The 25,936-nt window shown below is 31.3% G+C and overlaps 2 protein-coding genes across 8 annotated transcripts in view; both read right to left on the minus strand.

Moving 5' to 3' along the window:
* Window positions 1–20,722, minus strand: part of LOC122527252 (spectrin beta chain) — a 40,409-nt gene extending 19,687 nt beyond the window's left edge. For all 7 annotated transcript variants that reach the window (XM_043651262.1, XM_043651258.1, XM_043651256.1 and 4 more), the window contains exons 1-2: window positions 20,582–20,722; window positions 1,399–1,587 (exon numbers count right to left, since the gene is read on the minus strand). In XM_043651262.1, the coding sequence (XP_043507197.1) occupies window positions 1,399–1,534 (136 nt within the window). In that variant the 5' untranslated portion in view covers window positions 1,535–1,587; window positions 20,582–20,722. The remainder of the gene's footprint in view (window positions 1–1,398; window positions 1,588–20,581) is intronic.
* On the minus strand, window positions 18,194–25,673 carry LOC122527254 (vam6/Vps39-like protein). The gene is made up of 12 exons (XM_043651264.1): window positions 25,443–25,673; window positions 25,076–25,249; window positions 24,755–25,007; window positions 24,447–24,679; window positions 24,095–24,339; window positions 23,588–24,013; window positions 23,206–23,523; window positions 22,721–23,147; window positions 22,530–22,637; window positions 22,078–22,402; window positions 21,941–21,998; window positions 18,194–18,390 (listed from the first exon to the last, which is right to left on the minus strand). Exons 1-12 carry the CDS (start codon window positions 25,510–25,512, stop codon window positions 18,331–18,333), a joined length of 2,697 nt encoding a protein of 898 aa, XP_043507199.1. The 5' UTR covers window positions 25,513–25,673; the 3' UTR covers window positions 18,194–18,330.
* Window positions 25,674–25,936: the final 263 nt, after the last annotated feature.

A 25,936-nucleotide genomic window follows, 5' to 3' on the forward strand; every position in this document is an offset into this window, starting at 1 on the left:
GTTGATCGCTAAATTAATGCAAAGGAAACGAAATAAAAATAGAAAATTTAATAAATCTTAGAAATTCAAAATGAAACAATTAAGGCACAGTTTTATAAGACTGGACAGGAAAATGTAAACCAAATCCGGATTTCTTAGTCATGCGGTTGAAATAAAATAAAATTTACACGTACAAGTAAATCCTATTAAAAAAATTTTTACTATTAATTGCTAGATTAATACAAAGAAAAAACAAAAATAGACAATTCAGTAAATTTTCAATAAAATGAATTTGTTAAAATTTGCCATATGATTTTGAACGAATTTCTTATATTTACCTCGCAAGTCGATCACGACTTTATCGTAATTCATTTTCAAATAAATTCTGCCTATCTATCCCGTGATATCAATCGCGATATTTTCTTTCTAGACATTTTTTTTTTTTTTTTTAATGCACTCAACTGCTCGCTGGATGATTTTAGATTGACCGAACAGCTACTACTAAGCATTTTCTACAAAGAACATAGACTTTAAAGTGTGCACTTATCAAACCGGTATCTATATCAAAGGATGTGGCAATAATTCTTTGCTGTTTTAATATCCCAACAACTCGTCAACGAAATATCATCGTGCAAGTGGTTGCCGATCTATATGTACAAAATACCTGTCATTTACAAAATTGCATTTTATATACCTAACGTATATAAATAGCTAGAATTTCAAAATAAATCGCCTGCAAATTAACTGTACTTTTCAATGGCATTTAAAATTTAATGGGTGAAAACATTAACGATCTATATGCAAAATATGTGATTATTTGTAAGATTTATATGCAAAGAATTTCAAAATAAATCTGCTCTAAATCAATTATAATTTTTAATCGTATTTGTTCTTTTTAACTTAATTCTTTGCTGAAATTACTCTATTAAAATCTTACATTCAATTAAACAATAACTATAAAAATACTACGATCATTATTTGGTGTATTTTAAACCTGGTGTTTTTGTAATTTGCTAGAAAAGATATCATCAATTATGAAATAACGTTTCATCTAACACCAACTATTATCTAAAAGTTTGGAATCATTTGACAAGAGTAGAACTCAATTAAAACTGCAATTAGCAAAAGAACTGAAGATTTATTTCAAAAATAAAAAACGACGAATTACATTATTTCTCAGTTCATTCTCTTTTGCAAACCTCGAGCACTGAAGTTGAGTGCATGCTTTTAAACGTTCATCCTCAACGAAAAGAAACCGATTGCCCAAAGAATTTTCCAAACGTTTGCTCTTTCTCACAATTGTATCGCCTGCCTTGAAATAAGTCATCCATTGATGAAATATTCAATCAGATGAACGGAGCCACGAAGAAGCGAAAAAGAAGGGGAAAGGGGAAAAGTAAAGGGAAATGAAGACCGTACCAGCCAAAGCTTTGATCCGTGAACGTTCGAAAAGTCTCGAACTCGAGTTTCCTCCGTCGTATTCGTACTCATCGACAATCTCTTGTTGTAGCGTGGGGTCCCAACCACCGCGTACCACCGAGATGTCGGTCGTCATTTTGTCAATCGGACCAACAACTCACTTCTATCTTACCCTTCGAAAGGGCGTTCCTGAAACAGAATAATAACATTATTCGTTGATTAATCACGGACATGAGCCGCAAATTTTATATAAAGATACTGGAAAATCCTTTCTTTTCTTTTTTTTTTTTTTTTGTTTCTTTTTATAAACGAATATATTGCAAGTGAATAAGTAATATTTATAAGTGTAGCGAGTAGTATTCGAAATCCATGGAACAAAACTCAGATGTCGATCTTGACTCGGACTCGTAAGTGCATATTTTTACTTTTATTATATTCTATACTATACTATATACTGTATTCTTACTATATATACTACACTTTACTATATTCTTACCATATATACTGTACTTTACTATAATCTTACCATACATACTGTACTTTACCATAATCTTACCATATATACTGTACTTTACTATAATCTTACCATACATACTGCACTTTACTATATTCTTACCATATATCCTGTACTTTACTATATTCTTACCATATATACTGTACTTTGCTATATTCTTACCATATATACTGTACTTTACTGTAGTCTTACTATATATACTATACTTTACTATATATATATATTCAGTCAATCGGTATCAACAACCTAACCAACGGCAAATTGTTTCAATTACGAGTTACGGTATCAGGAAGGAGCGATTCGCGGATACGAAGAACGGGACGAACGATTTTATTCATTCGTTTGTGGCCGGCGATGGTACGCCATTGGTGCATATTTCGCACGTGTGACATCATTCGTGTGATGTAATCGCCAACCAACACCCACATGCACTCAGAACGTAAGGCAATGAGAGGCTTTGTTCATGATACATGGTCTGAAAATATGTAAGCGGTACGTGCACTTGACAATACCGATCGTACGTTGCTTTCCTTCCGTCCGATCGCGATAAACTCGTTGCAAAGTCTCTGATGTAACGAGCAAAGATAATTTTTCAGTGTAATAACGTGGCCGTATCTGATAAAAAGTTCCCACTTTTGATAAAGATACGTATTTCTTGCAATTTTATGAAGCGAAAACATGATAAGCCACGGCTTTTTTTTTCATGTTCCATTTGTATTATTCTCTGTTGAAAATTCGACACGCTGCTGAATAATTATACAAATAGTATGAAAGAGCTTCTTTTTTTATTTACGATGCAACGATCGAAAATAATTTTTTAGCTGTGATAAATATCGTGTGATAAATTTCGGTGCTTTCGATAAAAACACCTCGTCTCGTATTTTCCTTGTAATTTCTTGTGACATACATGAGAAAACATCGCGCATTAATTTAAGATTCTAATTTGTAAATCAATATACTTGCACACAGTACCAAAATTCTTTCTGTTTGAATACGTATATATACATATATTGAAATTTTTTTAAAAGCCTTGACATTTTCACATAAATGAAGAAAAAAACCTGTAATGACTAGAAGAAGATTGATTACGTAATAAATTATCGAACAAAATTTGAAGGTGTAACTCGCCGTAATTTTACGAGTCGATTACAAACTGTTGCATGTAGGCTGAAAGCGAAATTGTGATACACAATGAGAGAAGGAATATTGATTTAGGAACTGTTCGCAAGTCATTCATTACGTCCAGTTTGCTTGGACATCGAATTAAAAAGAAAAAAAATTAAAGATGTTGGTTTAGGTCTTCCCTATTAACACCAGCATCCTGTTTACGAAAATCAAATTTCAGTTTTGTAGCAATTCTATTTTAAAACGTGACCATGCTTATTTGTTTCTTATCTCGTCTCTAATCTTGAGAAAAATTTATTTTCGAAAAATAGAAGTACACGCTTCATTATCATTGAAGGATTCTCAGAGTACGAAGAATTTACATTTGCTAGTGATATTTTCGTTAGTTCATACTATAGATAATTTTCGCATGAATTACTTGATCTCTTCAAGACAGATATTTCTTCGAACAATGAATATAACGATACAATAAAATATAAACTATAATATTCATTAATTTGCATTTAAAAAAAAAAAGAATAAAATGTAACTTTTAAGACGAAAGAAATTATAACTGTCTGGCAGTTATTCTAAAAATTATCTTGGGACGATTCGTGTCCCTCGAGTTTATACTAATAATTAAATTGTTGTAATTCAACTAATATCTATATAATAAATTAAATTACACTGTCGTTGTCAGAACTGTGAGAAAATGAGACAGTACATGTTCTACTAATTTTAATTCCAAAAACTGTATCTATCAAACAGGAGAAAAGTAAAAAAATCATCTTTGCTCTAAGAGCTTGAAGAAAATCGTGGAAATTCGATGGAAATTCTTATCACCGTGTTTCACTTGCAGCGCCCGGCAACCTCGATTATGTAATTTCAATCAGCGATACGCTATAAAAGTCTGTTTGCTCGATCGACACGATGAAATCATGCGAGCGATTATGTTTTATTCATTCTCGGATTGTCGTTGCTCTGTAAAAAAAAAAAACCTCGTGACTTGACACGTTGCTTTACCATTGGAATCGGCAAACGTACGATTATTGCGCAATCTCGATCAATTTTAAATTTTCTTAAATAACGATTGTGAATAAATTGCTCTGACGTGTGAACATTCGTCGTGCGACAAATACAAATCTTACAGACACAAAATGTCGTACTCCATTACTTTGACGTACAAATATTTGATGCTTTTCGCCGATAAAATGTAGGAAAGGAATATATAAAAAATATATATATAGATAATTAATATATAAAGTTATAGATATAGAGACGTAACTTTGGTTCCAAAAAAATTTAATTACAAAAGAATGCTTGGTTTATATTGCAGATATTATTAATATTATATCATAAATATATTGTATTACTATAGTATTAGTACTGATTATATTAATCTAAATATTCTTTATTTTTAGGATGTTTGTTTTTTTTTTTTTTTTAATATCTCTACTTGATACTTTTAATTTCTGTCTTAAAGTTTGTTAATATTCTGAGATTATCACAGTTATTAATACATCATGAAAATATATACTAACATATTTTTTATCATCTCTAACTGTACAAGGTATCAAATAAAATCAAATACCAATCCCAGAATTAAATAATTTAGTCAAACATTCCTCAATCAGTTACATCTTTATGTCAAACATGAGGGAATTTTTAACTTTCAACATCCTTGCTTCACTCGCAATAATATTAATTTATTTAAATAACTTTCAGGATATTATTTCACTGCTTAGCTCTCAACGATGTTAAATAACATCAATCCATCTTTTACACGATTCCATTTATCTTCATCGTTATCAACGAATCTCTAAACGTTTTATTCGTAATTAATAAGTTCACCGTTTCTCATTGAAAAGCATGCACGGTTACGCTGCTGTTGGATATCTTTATTTGCCGTTCCAGGAATAGTTTCTACGGTATATTATTCCGTACACATCTAGAATTAGTTGCGCGTTCATGGCAGCAAAGAATTGCACTTTCGTTCGCCTTCGACGATGCTAATTGCAAAAAGTGTTTTAATTACACCGACATAAATAACGGTTCATGAATTATTATTAGCGGATAAAAGAGTAGTCAGATTTTTATCAAAATAAAATTAATATGTTAACAATTTTCACATCCAAAATCTGATACGATATTGCACTTTAAATGTAAATATTATAAATAATTTTTTGCAGAACTAACTAAATCAATTCTGACCTTATAGTTTTTGGTCCGTCAGAGAAATATCCAGATACTTTCATCGATATTTATATTTGACCAAAAATTTGACGTAACTATGAAAGAATAAAATCACTCTGGATAATTTAAAAATATTCAGCCAAAATTATTAATAAATAACTGTTCTGATGCTTTTGAACTTGCACAGTCTTTCTCGAGCAAATTAAATATCATTCTTTTACGATGAAAATGTCGAGGAAAACAAATAAAATTAACAGATTTCGAAATAAAACACTAAAAATCACAAAATTATAATTACATCGTTGTTATTTTATCCAAAAAGCAAAAGATACTCCTTTGAAATATACATTTCTCGATCAAAGATATTATTTATCTTCCCCCCGACAACGGCACACGTAAGAGACGGTCCGTGCAAATAAGATTGCTTTGCAATTGTTATCTCTATGTGAGAATTGCGTGAATCGTGCTCTGAAAATAGTACACACGTGTTCGTTCTACTATATCGCGAGCCTAGAAAGACAACGCAGAGTATCTCTTTAGAAATTTAGATTCCTTCTCCCTCTTTCTGCGGTGTACCGTACTTTCATGCGAGTTTTAAAAAGGGAGAAAATAATTACGCCAAGATGCGCGTAGAATGTTGCATGAAATGAATTGCAGGCTTGAAGTGGGTAGTCGAGAATGATAGATAATTTTAATAGCCGAGTGATCGTGGAATAATATTGGATTTGTCACAATTTTCTAGGAATCGTTTCTAAACGGAGAATAAGCGGCTATAGATATTCAGGTACTTCATAATTTTAATAATAGTTATTGTCACAAGCATAATCAAATTGATTGGTATTATCTGATACTACAGTAAAACGTACTTGCCGAAATAATCACATAATTGCTCAAACATTTTTATCTGAAGTAACCGACAAGTACCTCAGTGAAGATCGCTGATTCATTGTATTTCCGTTCCAGAAATAAACCTAATTTACTCCTTAAAACGGCATAATATTTTCCTCGTTAAACGCCTAAAAACACTCTAAATTCAATAAAATGGTAAAAAAACAAAACAAAAGAATCGTCCAGGAAGTTTTAAAGAATCAGTAAGAAGAGTTTAATCACGAAGAAAATTTTTCAAGTAGAAGCTAATCAAGCCAACTGGGTTGTTGTACGACCCTCTTTCAGGAAGTTATGTTTAAACAGTTTAAAATATCAATTTCTCATCGAGTGTACGAACACTTTCGTTCGGCCACTGTACATAATATTACATAATATTACACAACTCCTGTAACATTTGTAACATCAAAATATCACGTATTTGTAACAATAAATAACAAATATCGAGAATTTAGAGAAGACTAAGTTAAGTTTCGTACCAGATACTAGATGCGCTGCGTGCGATTCAAAGGGTTCTTGCACTTGATTCAAGCCCTTCAAAATTTTCTTGATCCGAGCGAGTATCACCGGCTAATATATCACAGTCCTCGCAGTGTGTTCGCGCGAGTAACCGTGCAAAAACTCAAGGAAAACCGCAGTAAGTGGATACGGGTGTCGTTCTTTCACGGTGACATTTCGCTGCCGAGTGCGGCAGATAGTCTCAGCCAAGCGAGGGAATACCTTAGGACGACATCGATACCTTTCAATAAAGAAAAATTCCGTTTCGAGTGGGATAACTGAGTACCTAGTCAGAGAAAATAAAAAAAAAAAAAAAAAAAGATAAGAAGTAAAAAATTGCCTCGTTGCGTTGTCTGAACACGTGAACCTCTGATTTGTTGTGAGTGGAGCTCTCAACGGGGTCACGGATGCCCTCAGTATGTATCTGTACTTTCGAATTTCATCCAACTACGCGGACTCGTGATCTAATCGTGATCTAATCGTGATCTTACGTTCATCTTTTTTGAACATTGTTGTACACGATTGTTCTGTTCGAGCCTATGGTTCTCTGGTGTCATCCTGTTGCACGTGGTTGCAATATTTCTATTGATAAGGACTACACTCTCATTCACAAGTCACCGGACATTGCTCATTTCGAAATGATTATTAAATCATTCGTACGATTTCCTCGCGTGCTTTTATCGTTTAACTTTATATTAAAGTATTTTAATATATTATATTCGTTGCACGTCATATAATATTTATTACATTTATACAGTAGGACTCCATTTATTCGAGCCAAAATCAATAACAAATTAAATGAACCCTTGCTGATTGAATGCACTTATTTGAACTTGAACTCCTATTATATGAATTTCAACTATATTATATTTTTTATTGTATTTATAGTTTATTATACCTTAACGCGAAATTAATAATATATATATATATATATATATATATATATATATATATAGCTATTGATAAGTCATGGTAGATTTCTAATCTAATTAAAATTATGGGACAAATTGGACAGAATAATAAGAAAATTAATATTTGTTCAAAAGCAGTATTTCAAATATTGGTATATATATAATATAACATATTTTAAGTAAGATACATATGTTATATATGAATATATCTTTTAAGATACGTACTATATTCCATATGCTTCGCTAATCGTGCAACTATTTTAGAAAAATAATTTGAATATGAAATGTATGAATCATCCAAATGATATCATTTGGATAACACTTATTAGACACGTAATGCATCTAACTATTTATATCGTAAAATAAAGATGTTACATTTTTTTCTGGAATATTTGAATCAATGCTATCCAATGTGGGCATAAATTTTATTTTATTTTTACTATTTTAATTCGAAAACGCATAAATTTCTATTTCTTTGGGTATTGGAAGAAATTTTAGTCTTCATCTAACGCCAAGTAAATGTCAAGGCGAGCATTCAAATAAACTTATCGATTTCTTTTTCAATGACATATTAATTTATCGAAATTAATCTTGACGAGATACGATAGACAAAGATATCACTATTACGATGACGCATCATTTATTATAAAAAAAAAAACCCAAGATTCTCTGAAAGTACTTTCAAATCATTTGGTATATTTTCCATGATTAATTTAATATTAAAAAAAAAGTTCTTTGTCTGTCCTATTTGATTTATAAAATATTTATAGTTCGTAGGTCATCTGATGAAGGAAAAAGATAGGAATAAAAACAACAAGCGAATCAGTAATCGGACAAAGAAAAAAAAAAAATCACGATTCTCCAATCGAGTTACAATTTTATAGAATGGAAGGCTGGCGAGCAAAAGCAAAGTAAGAACGATGAATGAAATTCTGTCAGACACTTGCGGTGAATTAAGAGCAATTACACTGGCACCGGTATACTTTAATGAGCATTGCCAGAAACTAGGGGAGAGGCAGACCGATGAGGCAAGGGACAAAGATTAGCTCTGCCTCGACAACTAAGAGTGGGCGGAGTGAAATGAATCACAAAAGTGAATGACACGATCATCGAGGAAGGTTAACTTTACTCGCTCTAGTGTACAATCAACTTGCGGAAAAACTTCACTCTTCGAAAGGTTATACTCGAGTTATTATTATACCCGAATCTAACGATTAAAATGTTCATTAACCTCGCGATTTTTTTTTTTTTTTAACCAATCTTTTTAGGTAAGTGTGTTCTGTTGCGGGGTATCTTTCGTTTCCAAGGAAGTTCAATTTAAAAATTGAATTATACATTTTTTATAATGAAGTAAATACTACTTTAGAAATTATAATGTTAGTTGATACACGCTTCTGCGTTTGCCTCGTGGAAGACTAACTTCTTCATAAATCAATACTTCCGACGACAGAGACCATTCTTCGACTGTCTTGTCTCGCCTACTTCCTCCAAGGGCTAACTCATACGAAAAATACACTCGCCTCTCTTTTATTTGCTACATTCACTCTGAGACAAATTTACGAAAAATATCAATTTTCATTAATTCTTTTCTTTCATTCATCAATCCATTAATTCTTATTAATCTCGTCTTTCTCCTATATGACTGTATGGTTTAATTAAAATAATAAATATAAATTTAATAAATATAAATATAAATAAATCGAAATAAATACAGATAAAGTAGATAAAGTGTTTAAATATTTGATTTTAATAGAATGTGTATTAAAATTTTTTACCATGTTTGGTATTTTCACGAATAAAGTACATTTGGAATTCGAAAAGAAATATAACCGTAAAGAGTAAGAGAGGAAAAACAAGTAGATTAAATTGGAGAAGCAAGGAGAACTAAAAATTAAAAATTCGAGCCGTTCGGATGTTTATCAAATTTTGTCTCTTCATTCGCGTAGAAAAAAAAGAGCATATAATCGCAAGAAATACTAAAATAATATTGCATAATATCGCGTGTAATGTGGATTACTACAGCCGATGAAGTAAGACGACAGCTCATTCCTAAAAAAGGAAAAGGCAAGGTCCGACTGCAATCAAGAAAACTAGGACCGTCCTAGTTAGAACAACGTTTCATCGTACAAACACGACTGAAAGAAGCGAAACCACGAGACAAGAAGCTCTTTGTCCTTCGACATGAGAGCGCAAGACTTCCGTCCGCACTGTGAATCTCTAACAATGTTCGATTTTCATGCCTTTCTTTTCACACACATTTAATTTTCAACTAACTAAAACTTCGACAAATGTTTGTATTCTGCCACGTTCTCCCTCATTCCCGTTCTAATGGCATTTTTCTACCATTAAGGAATTTCTTAAGTTTAAATAAAGTATAAAATATTTCACTTTAAATGAATATTTAGAAATTCTCCAACGAGATCAATTAAGATTGCAATTATTATATTACCGCATAGGACGATAGATTAATTTCTGGAGTAATTTGAATTTATATGAAAAAAAAGTTTGTACAATTGTGTTAGTCATTCTGTACGAAGTAATTGCATTTCTCTTTAACAGACAACGACAGAGTCGTCAAACGATAATCTCAAATACACGTGTCAAGCTTGCCTTGATATAAGCAACCACCAAGAATTCTCTCCTTCTTCTCTTTCTGAAAGAAACGAACTCGGTCTAAGCTTTCGCCTTCACCTTGACTCGAAAAAAAAAAAAGCTCCATGACCTTTTCCTCTCCGGTCAAAGCGGCTCTCACAACCGCTTGTGAATTCGTTTCCTAAAAGGAAGTGGATGATTAATTGTACTCGTAACGCGGTCGGAAACCGATCAAAGAAAAAAGAGGGAGCCTCAAATGGCTTCAACCCTTTCGAAAACGTTCCTTTTTTTAATGAAGAAACAATGTAACAACAGATTTAGAAATACAGATTAACACGTTCGCTCTGTTGACTCAATTATCTCACTTACACTTCGAATCGTTGCGTGATTAAATTTATGTGTTTCGGTAGAAAAATGTCAGGAAGAGTAAAAAGAAAGGAGAGGGTGGTAAACAGTGTGTTAAAATAAATATTATCTAACGCCAAGCATATTGTCGTACCGTCAGTAGAAAAAGTGAACTCATAGTCACGGGTGAGCCGAAATTCTTTACTCTTCTAAGCTTTCAAGAAATATGAAAAAATGTTGGATTGGTTAATGAAGTCTTTACTGTGTACAGACAAACAATTTTCAAACTCAAATCTTTGAAAGATTTTTCAAAGAAAATGAAATTTCGCTCAAGGCGAACAATCCAGGCTATTTACGAACAGCTGAAAGGTTCTTCTACTGAGAAAAGATAGGAGTGAGTAGTGTATTTTAAAAGTAACATTTTGATAAAATGCTCTACCAAGATAAAGTTACTTCAGAGATATTTAATTTACACAAACGTTATCTTAATTACAAAAGTTACTTGCAATCATCTTGATTACAATTTTATAAATTTCCAGTCAATTTTCTAACAAATATTTCACCGAAATATTTCCCCAGACTATTAAATAATCAAATTTGAAAAAAGATTAACTTTTTCGAATTTCATATATACTAACTTTACTATATAGTTTCACAATATTCGCCAAGGTTTAAGGCTAATCCACTGTTTAATCGGTTCTCTGTTCATTTTAAACACATGCTCGGGGGCGGATAATTGTGTATCCACCGGGTGTAGGAACATCATTCAGTGTCGTGCACAAAAGAGCACGATATATGTAGACGCGACGCAGCAACGCCAAAGGTAGTAAGATGAACTCGCCACGAACACAGCGTCAGGCTATTGATTTTCCAGCGGAGTCACCGTGGCGCCAATATTTACGATATATATTATATACCGGGTGTTTTATCGTGTTTTACCGCCGTTTGTACTATTCTTTTTCCCCCTTTCCCCAACCAGGGATCAAAATGATCAATTAGTGAAATGAATTTTTAGAGATTCATCTTTGAATGATTCATCACGTCAAATAAACTTTATAAACTTTTTCTGCCCTTTGCACTTTAATTTTTCTGATAGTTTCATATTTTGGTCGTCGGTAGTTCTAGTATCATTCGACCCTAAAATGATTACGATCAATTATAATTTTTAATTCTCTCGAATAATTTTGAGTTACAAAGTTTGATACAGGTGTGAAAATGATTTGTTATCGTAATAGTGGAGAAGCGAACGTTTATTTGCTAACAGATCGATATGTAAAACACGACGAAGCGTGTATAAGTCTATTTCAAAACAAAAGAAGAATTGTTTTATTGTAATTTTTCTATTAATAGCAAAAATATATTCGTATATTTATTTCTATATTATATTTTATCAACTATTAAAATCAAATGTTCTAAAATTAGGTAACCCGGCTCAGGCCTAAACTAAACTGTTGGGTCACTTAATACTGGGACCCAACTAGGGTTAATCCTCTATAACCCTATGTGGCTTAAAAGTTATATATAGTGACCTATAAAAGTCAAGCACACATTATTAATATATAAAGCAATGATAAAATAGAAAAACAGTAATAAAATAGTGTAAAAGCAATAAATAAATAATTAGCCTTGACAAAATAAAAATATTTGCTGTGAAATTTTGTAGTATTTGATTTCAATAAAAATAGTCTTTGTAGGCACTATATTATTACGTACAATGTGTACATTATTATTATATTATGTACTTGTCATTACTATGTACATTATTCACAGAATTCGTGATCATGAAATCCATTAATACAATAGTTATTAGTACAGTTTTTTTGTTTTTTCATTAAAAAATTACAACTAGTCAATCTTTTTTCACGAGCAAAAGAAGAAAATGAATTATAATGCTTCAAATGACAATCGAAGCAAAAAGAAATTCTAAAACTAGAACTTTCATCTCGTTATAACAGACGTTCAAGTCACTGAAGTATTACACCTACTTACGTCTATACAATTCCTGAATTTTAATTTCCACACTGTCAAGTTCTTTTGAATCGACGGCATAAAAAGGAAAAAATGCATTGTAATGCATTTGAGAGTGAGAAATGAAGCGAAATTTTAATTAATTCTTCCTCTTTGGTCTGGCTTTAACTGCGAACAGGATGCATTGTTACCCACATAAAAATTTTCCATAATGAATCCATCCTTGGCGAGTGTAGCGACAGAAATTTGAAGTGCCAGCTGTCTCTTGAAATCGTAGAAAACAATAAGAACTTTTCAGAATTACAATGAAAATCAACTTGCTCTCTATACAAGAATGATCACGATCTGACATTTTCTCATGTGTCTGTAACTTTTTTAATTAATCATCCCAAGTAGAACAGAGAAAGCTTCATTATACCTTGAAGATCTTGAAGGTATCAACAGTGCCATATAACTATTCCATTCGTAGCACGTTAACGATTCTAACAAATCAAACTGGCTGGCCGAAGAGTCTAATTCAGTCAAAAATAGCTGTAAACAGAAAAGAGTGGAAGAAAATGAAAACTAGTCAGGTCAAGGTATTTTATCGATCATTTTTCGGAGGCGTCGCACATTAAATACATATATATGTAACTCTCTTTGTGCCTGTGCACGACAATCGCAGAAGGGCACTACCTGATAAGTACTCTTATGCTCGTGGCTCGAGTGAACAGAAAAACCCTCACTGATTATTTTGAATCACGTTAGGTCGACTGGAATAACACTCCGCTACTTCTTTCAAAGAGTGAGAATAAAAACTGACTGAAAAACATCCTAGTCGTTTTACGAAGGGCGTAACTGACGGCAATGCGATTAGAGTTCTATTGTATCTTCCAATAGCACCCATTGACGGAATTTTTGGAGTCACAAGCACAATGAAGTTAAACGCGACTCTTCGTCACTGGATTGCTCAGTAAGCGGAATAGCCAAGGTATAACGAATTCCGAAGGACAATGAACGATGAAAATCGAGGTGGCTAAAGGGGGAGGGAGGGCGACCTGGTTTCCAGCGTCCCTAGCTTCAGAGGAGGCCGTCAACAATGCGATTTTATTCGACTCGGAAGAGGGGTCTATTGGCTAATGAGGTTAAGAGCGAGACTAGACAACGCATCGAATACTAAATAAAGCAATTATAATAATATCCACAAACATTGTAAAGTTATAATACGAGAGAGATGTTTGGACTAAATATTTTCCTATAAAAAAAGAAAAAAAGTGAAAATATACCTATTCTCAATTTGTTTTTGATTCATTTTTCGGCTATCGAGTTGTGACGGCACAGAATCCAATATTGGACATGTGAAACTATTTTCAATGATCCGGAACTCCAATACCAAAATTTGGCGAATTGAATATATACCGAGGAACGTCGTATTAATTAATTCACTATATCAAACTTGCTTCCTAAATGTTTAAAAATGTTTCTTCTCTAAAAATGAATCCTTGTAATTGTGCAAAATAAAAATTGTTCTAACGAGCATTGATATGTTAAAAATATTAAATAAAAATTTAACAAACTTAACAACATTAAATCAAATATTAAATATTTATTTAATTGCTAAATTAAATAAAAATACAATTTAAAATCATACTCTCGCATAAAGATTCATTTTCATGATTTTATCTTTCAATCCTCATGTACAATGTTTGAAAGAAGTAACATGTTCTTTGAAGAAATATATTATATAGCACACTAATCTAATATTATCTTTCCTTTATTTTTTATCGAACAGCGAACGACGATAACCGAAGCTTCTTCGACACCTCTAGAAACATAATACGAACAACTACGAGGCTCCAAATCGTCGGAACATTTTTGCAAACGATGCATACAAAATGAAGACGTTTGTTTCTTACTGTCAGATCGTTTGCATAAAACAGTGAGAATGACTGTACTTATATTCATCTCGGGGCTTACTAGCACGCACGCACGACGAGGATTTAAATCTGATTTTCTGAATCCCCGCAAGTTGCAGGTTTTTGACCTTTCGATGTTGCACGCCGAGTCATCCACAATAAATAGAAAAGCACGGCAGCTGCCAAGGAATTTTAGTTCTGAGCGTAGCAATAATCGGATCCGCAGGCAGAATACTCTGCACGTGAGCACTTCGGGTTGTTTCGTCGTCTGATCGATGGGAATTATCAATCAATTAACACACACGCACGCGACGTATAATTAATACGATCATCGTATGTAGATATTTTGCTTATTTCAACCCTTTCAATTCCACTTTTTAGTTTTTGATCAAACGATTCGATCTTGAAGTGTCTCTTTCATTTCAAAGTGATACCGATTTTTAAAAAATCTACTTAAAGATTACATATATGACAAATATGACAAGTGGATATGAGGAATAGAATATACGATTAACTTAAAGAAAAAAAAAAAATGGAGAAACTGATAAAATAATGCATTTTAATACATTCTTTTTTTTAAATTCCCTTTAAAATTTAACTCAAATAAACATTGTGGAATGTATTATTATAGGCACAGCTTTTATCTAATATACAAAATACATAAAATCATATATGAAATGGCTTCTGAAATAAATTTATCACTTCTACATAAAACAATTTTTACATATATATATATATATATATATATATATATATAATTAATATACATACATTAAACATTCAGAAAATCTTCCTTAACTGATGAATTTCATTTTCTCGCGTTTGATACCCCTAAACGGATCACCGGATCCGATATGCAAATATTCGGCCGGAGATTTAAGTGGTAAACGATGCGTTGTAACACAGCGTTCAAGTAAATGACGGAGGTAACTAAGTCGGCTGACAGCAGATTAACGTAAATGCGGACGTGACGTAGTTTCGTGTGTAGCAGTGGACTAGCTGTTCTCTATGCACCCAGCTTCCACAGCCTTAATCGAGGCTTTTTTTTCGGCCTTCGTGCTTCATCCACTTTACTTTCTCATCATCCAAAAATACGTTGCCGGCCGTGACTATTACAACGCCTATTCGTTCAATCTATCAAGCTAACAGCGGTCAAAATTTTATAAATCTTAATCATATATTCCAACTATTAACTCTTAATTAAATAATAACGTTTTAATTAAAATAGAAAGCTGAAACGAAAAAAAATTAAGGAAGTTATAGAAATTTCACTACCTATCAGCAACTTACAATTACTATGTACTATATACTACACAATACTATAATATATAATTACTAAATATCATATATTATATAATTAATACTTACAATATAATTTTATTTAAAAATACAGGGAACATCAACATATTTTGAAAAATAAAAAATTCTGATTGTTACCTACTTATTGGTTAAGCTTCACTATTTTTATACTAAAACACTAAATTTAAAAGCATCTGTAATACTTTTATTGAAAAACTATGTTGAAAGGAAAAGTAATCGAAGTAAATGATTTTCAATCCTGCTCTCGCTTAAATTTGGCCCGGAAGTAAAAAAAATCTCGTTTATAAATACACTGAACATGATTCATCGCTAAAATGATACGACGAATCGAGATAGAGAAAATAATTGTGAATTTGATGATAGTTAGATAACTGCGTACAATCGGAAAAGAAAAAGTTGGAATATCTTTTATCAATTGTCGAACCGGAGAGCAATGTTTCCGGTTACAAGAACTTTCCCGCCGTATTAAACTCATTTCAGTTAAGAAACTCAATATCGATTAATTAGTCGATGACACTGGGACAAGAACTGCAAAGTGGCCTATGTAACTAGTTTCTCTATCAAGAATAAAAAAGCAAAAGCAATACCAATCAATGACTGAATTAATTTTTACTGGGATAAACTCTATATAAAAATATCCTAAGAAGATAAATGTATATACATGAAAACAATTTAGAAAATAATAAAAAAAGTTAAATTATGAAATAAGTGAATGAGGATATAGTAAAAAAAAAATAAGTAGGTAATAAAGGAAAAGAAAATATAATTAATTTCTAGAGATTCTGTGCCAATCAATGATCTACGAATCCACATCGTACATTTAAAAAATAACTATAATAATATAGTTCCTTATCATAATAAGTTAATTGTTAACTGATATGATATCACCACTTCGTTACAATCGTCTATATCGAGAAAAAATAAGACATCAAAATTTAATTTTTTGCAAACAATAAAAAGATAACTATTATTATTGGATTGTAGCGATTTTGATTTAAAGAATAATTTGATTTGTTGAGAAAAATTTTTAACCTGATCTTACGATAAAGGAACTTTACAAAAATAAGCATTCTGAGTTTCTAAATTTCCGGACTTCCAGAAAGTTCCAAATTTGAGTTTTGCGATTCCAAAACTCAGATTTCGACCTATTTTTAATAATAAAAGAAATTAAACAATTAATGTAAAAAAAAGTATACACTGATAGGAAGCTGGAAAATTGATGAGAGAGGTTCAATGTCCCTAGTACGTATTCCCACTTAAATATTACGCCGCAGTATCGTTTCCCGATAGCGCATAATAAAAGTAATCTTGTACTAATCAGGGCAGAAATTTTAAAAACATCCCACGAGGTATTCTTAGAAGAGCTTAATAACGTATCCTCCAGGAACACGACAGTGTAACAGATACAAATGCTCATCTAGAATATTTATCAGTAATTAAAATTATTTAAATAATGTTTAAATTGATGATTAGTAACGTAATTGAATTTATGCTGCTTGTATTACTGAATCTATTGCTAATATAATTTGCTGGAGTAGTAATTTTACATTAAATGCTAATAGAATTTACGTTCATTGATTAGCGATACTTTTTAGAAAGATTTACATGGCTATTAAATTTAGTAAAGATCTGTGTTTTCCAGGTGAACCAATTAAATAACATGACAAGTTATATTATATCTGATCTATAAATAAAATTCAAATTTTGTTTAAAATTTTTGTTCTCTTACTTCTAAATCTTCTTACACAATAATTTAACAAATGATATCGCTAAATTGTAAACTATATGTAGATTCCAATTATTTTTTTTTTGCAATTTTACAGTTTTTCGTCGAAAAGTATAATTAAGTAGCTTGTAAGTTGTAAAAGTCCATTTTTTTTTTTTAAATCACTAAACACATAATTGTTATATAAAAGAATTCATTTGTAATTTGTAAAATTTCACTAATAATATTAATTCAATTATGCAAATGTGTACATATTCACAATATGTATATATAGATTGGTGACATCATGTACATATGTAATTTGCATATAACTTTTTTAGAAACTTATCAATGGTCATTTTTAACGATCGTATTTAAGCAACGACTATTTCTTGGATAAATATCACGATAAATGATTACAATGCGATTCTTCGGTGTGTTTTTCATTTTCTAAACAAATTTCTTAAGCCTCGTAGGGTACTGAACGCATTGAACAAGATAAGACATGACTGAGCAAGCATCAACTGCAATAGATTTCTACTTTCCTGATGACTTATTGTTAGTCAAAAGATTAAGAATCGTCGAGGGCGATTTACAATATCAAAACATAAAACAATGATTGTTACAAGAAAGACACTAAACTCTAAAAAAAAATTCATTTGGATGCAAAACGGAAATATTTTACGAATCACTCGTGACAAATGTTATCTGCACTTTTCAAATAATTGTCAAATTTTTAAATAAGGATAGAAACTGTAGCGAAAAAAAAAAACATCCTTAAGTATTATTCTCACAGTGTAATTGTAATTTATTTCGAATGATATATATTGAATGATATGTATATAAATTACTTATATTTCTCAAATAAGTAATTCATGTCCTATTATAAATATAATTCTGAATTTATCGTATTACATTCTTGCAATATAGTCGTAAAAGTTTATAATTTATACAGTAGAGACTCTCTTATCCGAACCCCCATTATCCGAATATCCGAATATCCTAATATCCGAACTTCCGTAAAGTTACATGTAGGGTGTACCAAACTTGCAAGGGATTGATCTACACATAAAAAGAGAAAAAATGTTATATAAAATGCGACACCAAAAGGTTTGTTACAGAGTTATGAACAACATTGTTGCAATTTAACACGTTGAGTGTCGCGTATACCAAATTTGATACACGGTGAATGAAGTTTCTGCTTTAACTTTTTCATTATTTTTGTACATTTTTCATAAAATTATTTTTTTGTTGCATAGTGGTTTCAATATTGCAATAATAAATAAATTTCAAGCTCTCAAAAGGCTAAAAAATATATAATTTTTTCCCAAATTATACACCGTGTATCATTTATGATACGCGCGACATTTTGGGATATACGCCTCGGCACTTAAGTTGAAGACACCCTGTATATATAGTTTGCGTAGCGTAATGTAACGTTTTCATGCACCAACATTGTTCCGGTGTAAATGATACAGGCAGATGTCGCCGAAAACACAATCCGGAAGGACACGACACTAATTTATTAATTTATGCCGAAGACGCGCACACGCCCAAACCCGGCAACGGTGACGTAACTGTAAACACAACAACCAAGAGCTACTACTAAATCGAAAATTAGATACATCATACGATTGTTACAATGTTTTCCAAGATAATAACTTCTAATACAATTACGTTTGAACTTTTTAACTGGTAGCCAAGATTTTTAAAATTTTGATAGTTTGTTCATAGTGTTACTCTTGAACGTCATAAACGTAAGAACAAATATAGATGTGACTTTATTACTGAGAGTTTTTTAGATTCAATTAAAATCGATAGCAATAATTTCGTCTCGTAATATCTCCCGTCGTGTACAGATTTATTATAACATTTTACGAGCAACGAGAAAGGTTTCTGACAATGACTCAGCACCGAATTCGGTATCGTGACGAAATCATTTTCACCGAACGGACCAACAATCCGGCATCAATTAAATAACTACGGTACATAATTGGCTCGTTTTATCAACGTCACTGCGAACACTGGGTAAATATAAATAAAAATTATTCACCGGTGTCTATATCACAGTTACGGATATTTTGAATATAGATATTTACACTTTTTATATGAATGATATTTCGTCATTTATATTTAATGTCATTTTGTCACGAAACACAATCATCATTAAATGTCCATTTTACAGCATTATCAAGATGAAACAACACCGTGTACACGCTTCTAAATGATTAGATTACCGCGGAAAGATTTTTCAATGTGAAGTATGTACAATGAAAAATTCTAGAAGACTGTAAGAACTGCAAACAGTAAGATTATGGTATACAGCGTACCTTCAAGATTCCAGGAATGTTCGCGTTACGTCGCGTTGCGTATTTTGTAAAACACTGCAAATATATATATTTTTAGGTCAACGATAGCTTGAAAAAAGAAGGTTCGATTTTACAGAAAACGATATATTCTGACATTCCGGCGAGCAGAACGACAGCACAATACCAGACAGATTTTCAGTGGAGAGCAAAAATTAGGTCACCGACAGATAGGGCGTCTTGACAGGTGAACAAAACCATTCAGGAGACACCATGTAGCGGAAATTAAAACGCTATAAATGAACACAGAACCCGAGAGCACAACGATCTTACCTCAAAAGGAATAAGGCGTATCGTTTTAGCACATTTATCGTGCAGTCACGAGAATTATCAAAGTAGTTAAAACGGCTAGTTTGTAATTTCTCATAAAAATTTTTACAGATTCACAACGGTACGCGTTTTTGGGGTACACCTTTATACAATTTGTTGCACGGTACACGGATAATTTTACTTTTGTACCGGAAAAACGTATCTTTCGTTTTCATTTCCTTGGTATTATACCATATACGAAGAAGGAAATTACGAGTGCTTCAATGAAAATCGACAAGGCAAGACGAAATGATATTTTAATTGCACAGTGGGCATACTTTCCGTTGTTACTAGAATCAATGCCGCATTTGAGCAAAGAAATTGTAAGAAACAAAGCGGTCGTGATAAATGACAAACGATCTCACGTACCATTAGAATACGAGTGCCGTTCGAGCGCTGTCAAAGTATACGTCTAACGAGATGGTGTGTGACGATTCAAAAGTAAAGAGAAATTGGAGAAGCTAAGGCGGCACACGCCATTTTTATCTGCGAAGTCCGAGCCGTCACGAGACAGCCGATCGTAAAATTTGACCGCTTTTGCGTTTTCGAACTGAAACCAAAGGAAATGCTGTACATACCTTCTCGTGAGGATACCCTGCGACAACGTTTTATCCCAGTACTTGCATAAAAACCAGCCAATGTACACCAAAAACCACCGATAACGATCCACACAAACCCATCCACACACTCGACCGGCGCGCAACTGACTGAGCGCATACGGCGTCAACCTACGCCAGCGTAGCTAGTCCCAGTTCTCATCCACCAATGAAAAGCACGCGTGAGATTATGAATGCCTGCAGTAAACCGATTTGCAATTTCAACAGAACGATTAGACTTTTTTAACAGGCGGTCCTTTTAATTATCAATTAAAAATTTTATGACGGGACAAACGTTCTATACTATTTTCAAAACTGCAACAGATGTATATTAGTGTATATATTAGTCATTGAAATAAGTGTGTTCTTATATATTTGTATTACATTACATTATCAATAATGATTTTCTAATATACATACATATATTCTCTTATATATATTGATAAAAGGCATTTTTTGTAACAAATGGAATATTCTTCAGTTTTTTGGAAAAATTTATAATTAAAGAGACTGTGAAATAGATTTTTATAAAATTTGCGTTACTGATAATATAGAGAACACATAAATATATATACATATGTATATTAATATCTGTTAAAATAGTTATTTTATTGCATGTTTATATCGTTCAAAAATGTATAAATAATTTTTTTTATTGTTACCTATATAATTTTATCGTGAGAATAACAAGTAATCAATTTTTTATTGGACAAATTTAAATGACGCGTTTACAACTACACTTGTATCGGTAGTACCGATTCGGTACCGTACCTAGCTAACAGCCGGCGTAGGAATACAAGATAACTTATGACATCACTAGTCCCGTTTACCCATATTCTACACTGGGCACGCCCCATCCTCTCCGTTATACATTATTACGAAAATTCGTATGATAACTACTTAATTACACGAGAAAATTTATTTTGAACATTCAAGGAAAATTAAATATAAAAGAATGTCCCAAATCAAACAGTAAAACGTACATATTCAGTATAAATAATCGCATTCGTTACAATTCATCGTTCCCTAATTGGAAGTTAATTATCGAAATATCTGTATTTGATATTTTTTAAAACTTAAGAGAGATTGAAAAGTAAAATTCTTTCCATTATTTGTAATTACAGTTTAAAAATAACATGTATACAAATAATATAATTAAAACAATCTTTTCCCATTTCTTCTTAAATAGGAAATAAGTTTAAAAATACATCACAGCGAATAGAAGGTAAATGAAACATGTATACACGTATATACACAATATGAGCAGAAGGACATCACAATGTACATTTTACATTACTCAATAACTAGTACAATTACATTTAAATTAAATATAGCTTATACCTTACGATCTTGACACGAATAATGTACAATATCACCATTCGGGTACCTCGCAAATGCACTAAAAAATAATTTACATTGAAATTTATTTGTAAGATACTTACACTCAATGATATTTGATATAATATTTGCATACCGACCTTTGATTGCCGAATCTCTTTTTACACACTGGACATATATTGAATTCTGTCATAAGAACACTCTGTGATTCATAATGCATACGTTGCTCTTGTACTTGCAAATGTTCGGCGTAAAGTAAACCTCTTAATACTTGAATTCTTCTTCTAGCATTTAATTTTTCCTGCAAACTGACTTCTAAAAAATGCTTTATTCTACCAATAGGAACTGTATCAGGGAGAACCTCTAATGCCTTTAACGGATTTATCTTCGATGCGTGTTTCTCAAGCAGCTCAAGTGCCATCTCCAAATCAGGTTGTGCTGTTCTTTGAATTTCAGGGCTACATCCTAATATAAATATGACATAATGCTTATAATATTTATAATTCTATAAGCATTATATCATATTTACTAGTATACTAACTACTAGTAATATAATACTAATTGTTATTTTAAAAAGAAAGCAAAATTTTACCTGTCATTAAAACTCCTTCGTTGTCGGGTTTCAATAATTGTTGAATAAGCATAACATAAACTTCATCAGCTCCGTCGGATTGTTTCTGTTTATCTACATTTTCTTGATCTAGAATAAGTAAGAGAAATAAAAAATTAATTGCATGTGTATAATTGTAAATAAATCTTTTTAACGTTTATGTTAACACGTACTTTGATACCTAGTATATACATTATAACAATACTCAGTTGCTTTCGGTATATCATTAAGAAGACTAATGTAAATTGAAATCGCTTGCTGATGACGTCCAAGTCTTCCAAGAATAATTGCACGTTCCTCGAACAAATTATCAAACGGGAAATGCACTAATATTGTTTCAGGAGTATAATGCGTAGATTTTTCCAAAAATTGTTGTAGTTTTTGCCTTATATGTTGAGCTGTTTGCTTTTCAGCTGGTGTAGCATTTTCACTCATACATGCTAAACATTTTTCTTTATATTGATGTATTAAAACATTGTGAAATAAAGGATTAGTATCTTCCCAAACATGTACTACATGTTCCAAATACGTTATTACTAAATCTTTGTGACAACGAAGAAGATAATCCAATACTTTTGGTCTTGGTAATTGTTCAACTTGCTAAAATTACAAATATAATTTATAAAAGAATCACCAAATATTATATCATACGTATTACCTGCATGTCTTCCATAAAGATTCGAAGTCCTTGCTCTGGATCTTCATTCAAAACCCAACCAGCAAACTTTAAAATTAAATCCATATGATCTTTACCAAGTTGTTGCAAATATTGTATTGTCCTTGCAGTACCCTTTAAACTAGAATCATTTTCTTTTGCATGCTTTTCAAGTAGTTCTAATGCTTTCCTGTGTTGTCCCTTGGTCTGATATAATATAATAAGTTCAGGATATTTTTGGTGCATTAATAAAGTTTTTTCAGCTTCTGCCAAATGACAATGGTTTAATCTAAGTAACGGTGCTACCAACGCATCAGTAGTCTACAAAAATATTTCATAAAATTAAATTGTAACCATTTATTATTGTTAGTAAATTCTAAATTACCTGTAGATAACATTTTAATAAAGTTGTATCTATAATTTTTAATAATTGCTCTGTAGCTACTGCTGTCATATTCTTTTTCCCATCTACTAGAGATTTTTCTTCACTGTTTTCCTTATCCTTAGGTTTTGCATCACGCATTAATTTATGTCTAACTTCAGTAAGAAAAATGATTAATGCGCGGAGGCCCTTTTCTAAATCTCGGTCTTGAAGTTTAGGTAAAGTTGGATCATTGACTTCAGGGTTATTACTAGATGGTGTAACTAAATCAGGAAACAACATTATCACTTCATAAGGATCTGTTCCTATTTTTAAGAACTGATCCATTGCTTCTTGAAATCTTTTGCTACGAAACAAATGATGAGCATATAGTGTTTGAATCTTATATATTTGCTTCTGTTTTTCCTCCTCGGATATATCCGATAAGCTCTAAAATAATAAAAGATTTTATTTTAAAATGGATTGACACAGATAAGTATTGTAATAAAACAATAAATATTATTAACATACAGTTAATTTTATTGCTAGCTGAAATTGAGTTTGCTCTAATAATGTTCTGATTTGATGTGTTACATCAACTGCTCTCACACACCAAACATGACTAATTGATGCTACAAAGACTTTTCCTTGTTTGCATCTATATATAAGTCTAGCTTTGTTTAAGTCTTTTATTGTTTGAATATGCAGACAACCTTCTATAGTATATACTTCTAATCTATCATGTACAATTCCAAGTAGATAGGGATCATCCCAAGCTGAAATAATTCAATTTTTATATTATTATACATAATTCAATAAATGATAAATGTAAAATAAGTAAATGTTTTTATCATATTTCAATATACAATTATATATATTATACCTATTGCACTTGGTGTATCAGTCCATTTTATTGGATTATGCTGAATTAGTTCTCCTCTTGTATCCATAACAAATGATTGAGAATCTTTCCCTAATACAAAGGAACTATCAGACAATTTTGTAACACTTGGTTCAGGAGATTTCCCAGTTGGAAATAATTCTTTAGTTTTTCCATTTAAATCCAAAATTGTATATGACAAGCCACGAAAACCCAAAATTAATGTTTCACCACACCTTTAATACAATTAAGATATTTTATTATTGTATAAAAATAAATAATTTATTTTGAATGTGATAAACAATATATACCAAGACAATTCACGTGGAATATCAGGTACAGTCAATTCAATACCATTAAATGCTTCAAATTTTTTCCCTTTTGAACTATATAATTGTAGCTTACGTTTCACAGCAACACATAAGTGCACAACTGTTTCTTTTTCTCCATTTACAGTTTCATTTTTTATGTCTAAAGCAAACAATGTGGCACCACGAGTCTTTTGTAATTGATAAAGTTGTTGAAAGTTTGGAGAATTTAAATCATGTATACATACTATATTATCTGTAAAAAGACACAATAAATTAAATATCTCCATCTTTATTTTAAGTTTGAAGATTAAAAAAACATACCTGTTAAAATTATAAGCAAATTATATTCTGATACAACATCTATCTGAGTAATACGCTTTTTATTAAAATTTTTGCTATGACGTAATAATTCTAACTTGTGATTATCATCTGATACAGAAGGTACATTATACATAAGAAGATGACCCTCTCTTGTTCCAATTAATAAATTGTCATCTGAAACACTTCGCTATTATTCACTTACACTTACATATAAATATGAAATATTAAAGTAAAAATAAATAACTTAAAGTACATTCTATGAAGGTGTAATAAAAAATAATTTTACACGTGAAGAATGATAAATACATTTACATAAAATTATATATTTCGGATTAAAAACTTTTAACTTTCAGGTTATGTTTCCTACCATACGCAGCCATAGATTCTATTTGAACAGAAATATTTAATATTGACGTTTCTTCATAAGCGTCGTGCATTTTGACGTTTTAAAGATAAAATTTTGATGTTCCTCTACAAATTCAAAAATCAGAAGATCAATTTCTTCAGAATTAGTAATCGATTACAGCTGACATTCGAACATGTTTGACAACTACATAACTCGGACTATGTTCAAATAAACTTATTGTTAGACTTAGGGTATTATATTTATTGCGAAATATCAATATTTACAATAAAGATTTTACATTGTTTTAAGTTAATTTTTGTTTTATAATTGTCAATTTCTTCCTCAATATTTTTTAAATTTTATTCAATATAAATACAATATAAATACAATATAAATACAATGTTGTGATTTTTTACTTGAAAGAGATCTTTGGTCTTTCATACCCATGGTTTATTAACAAAAAATCCATGAATTATACCGATTTACAATAAACAGTATAGAATAGTAAAAGTATA

The sequence above is a fragment of the Frieseomelitta varia genome, unplaced genomic scaffold (assembly GCF_011392965.1).
Source record: "Frieseomelitta varia isolate USP_RPSP 00005682 unplaced genomic scaffold, Fvar_1.2 scaffold_214, whole genome shotgun sequence".
NCBI classification, from domain to species: Eukaryota; Metazoa; Arthropoda; class Insecta; order Hymenoptera; family Apidae; genus Frieseomelitta; species Frieseomelitta varia.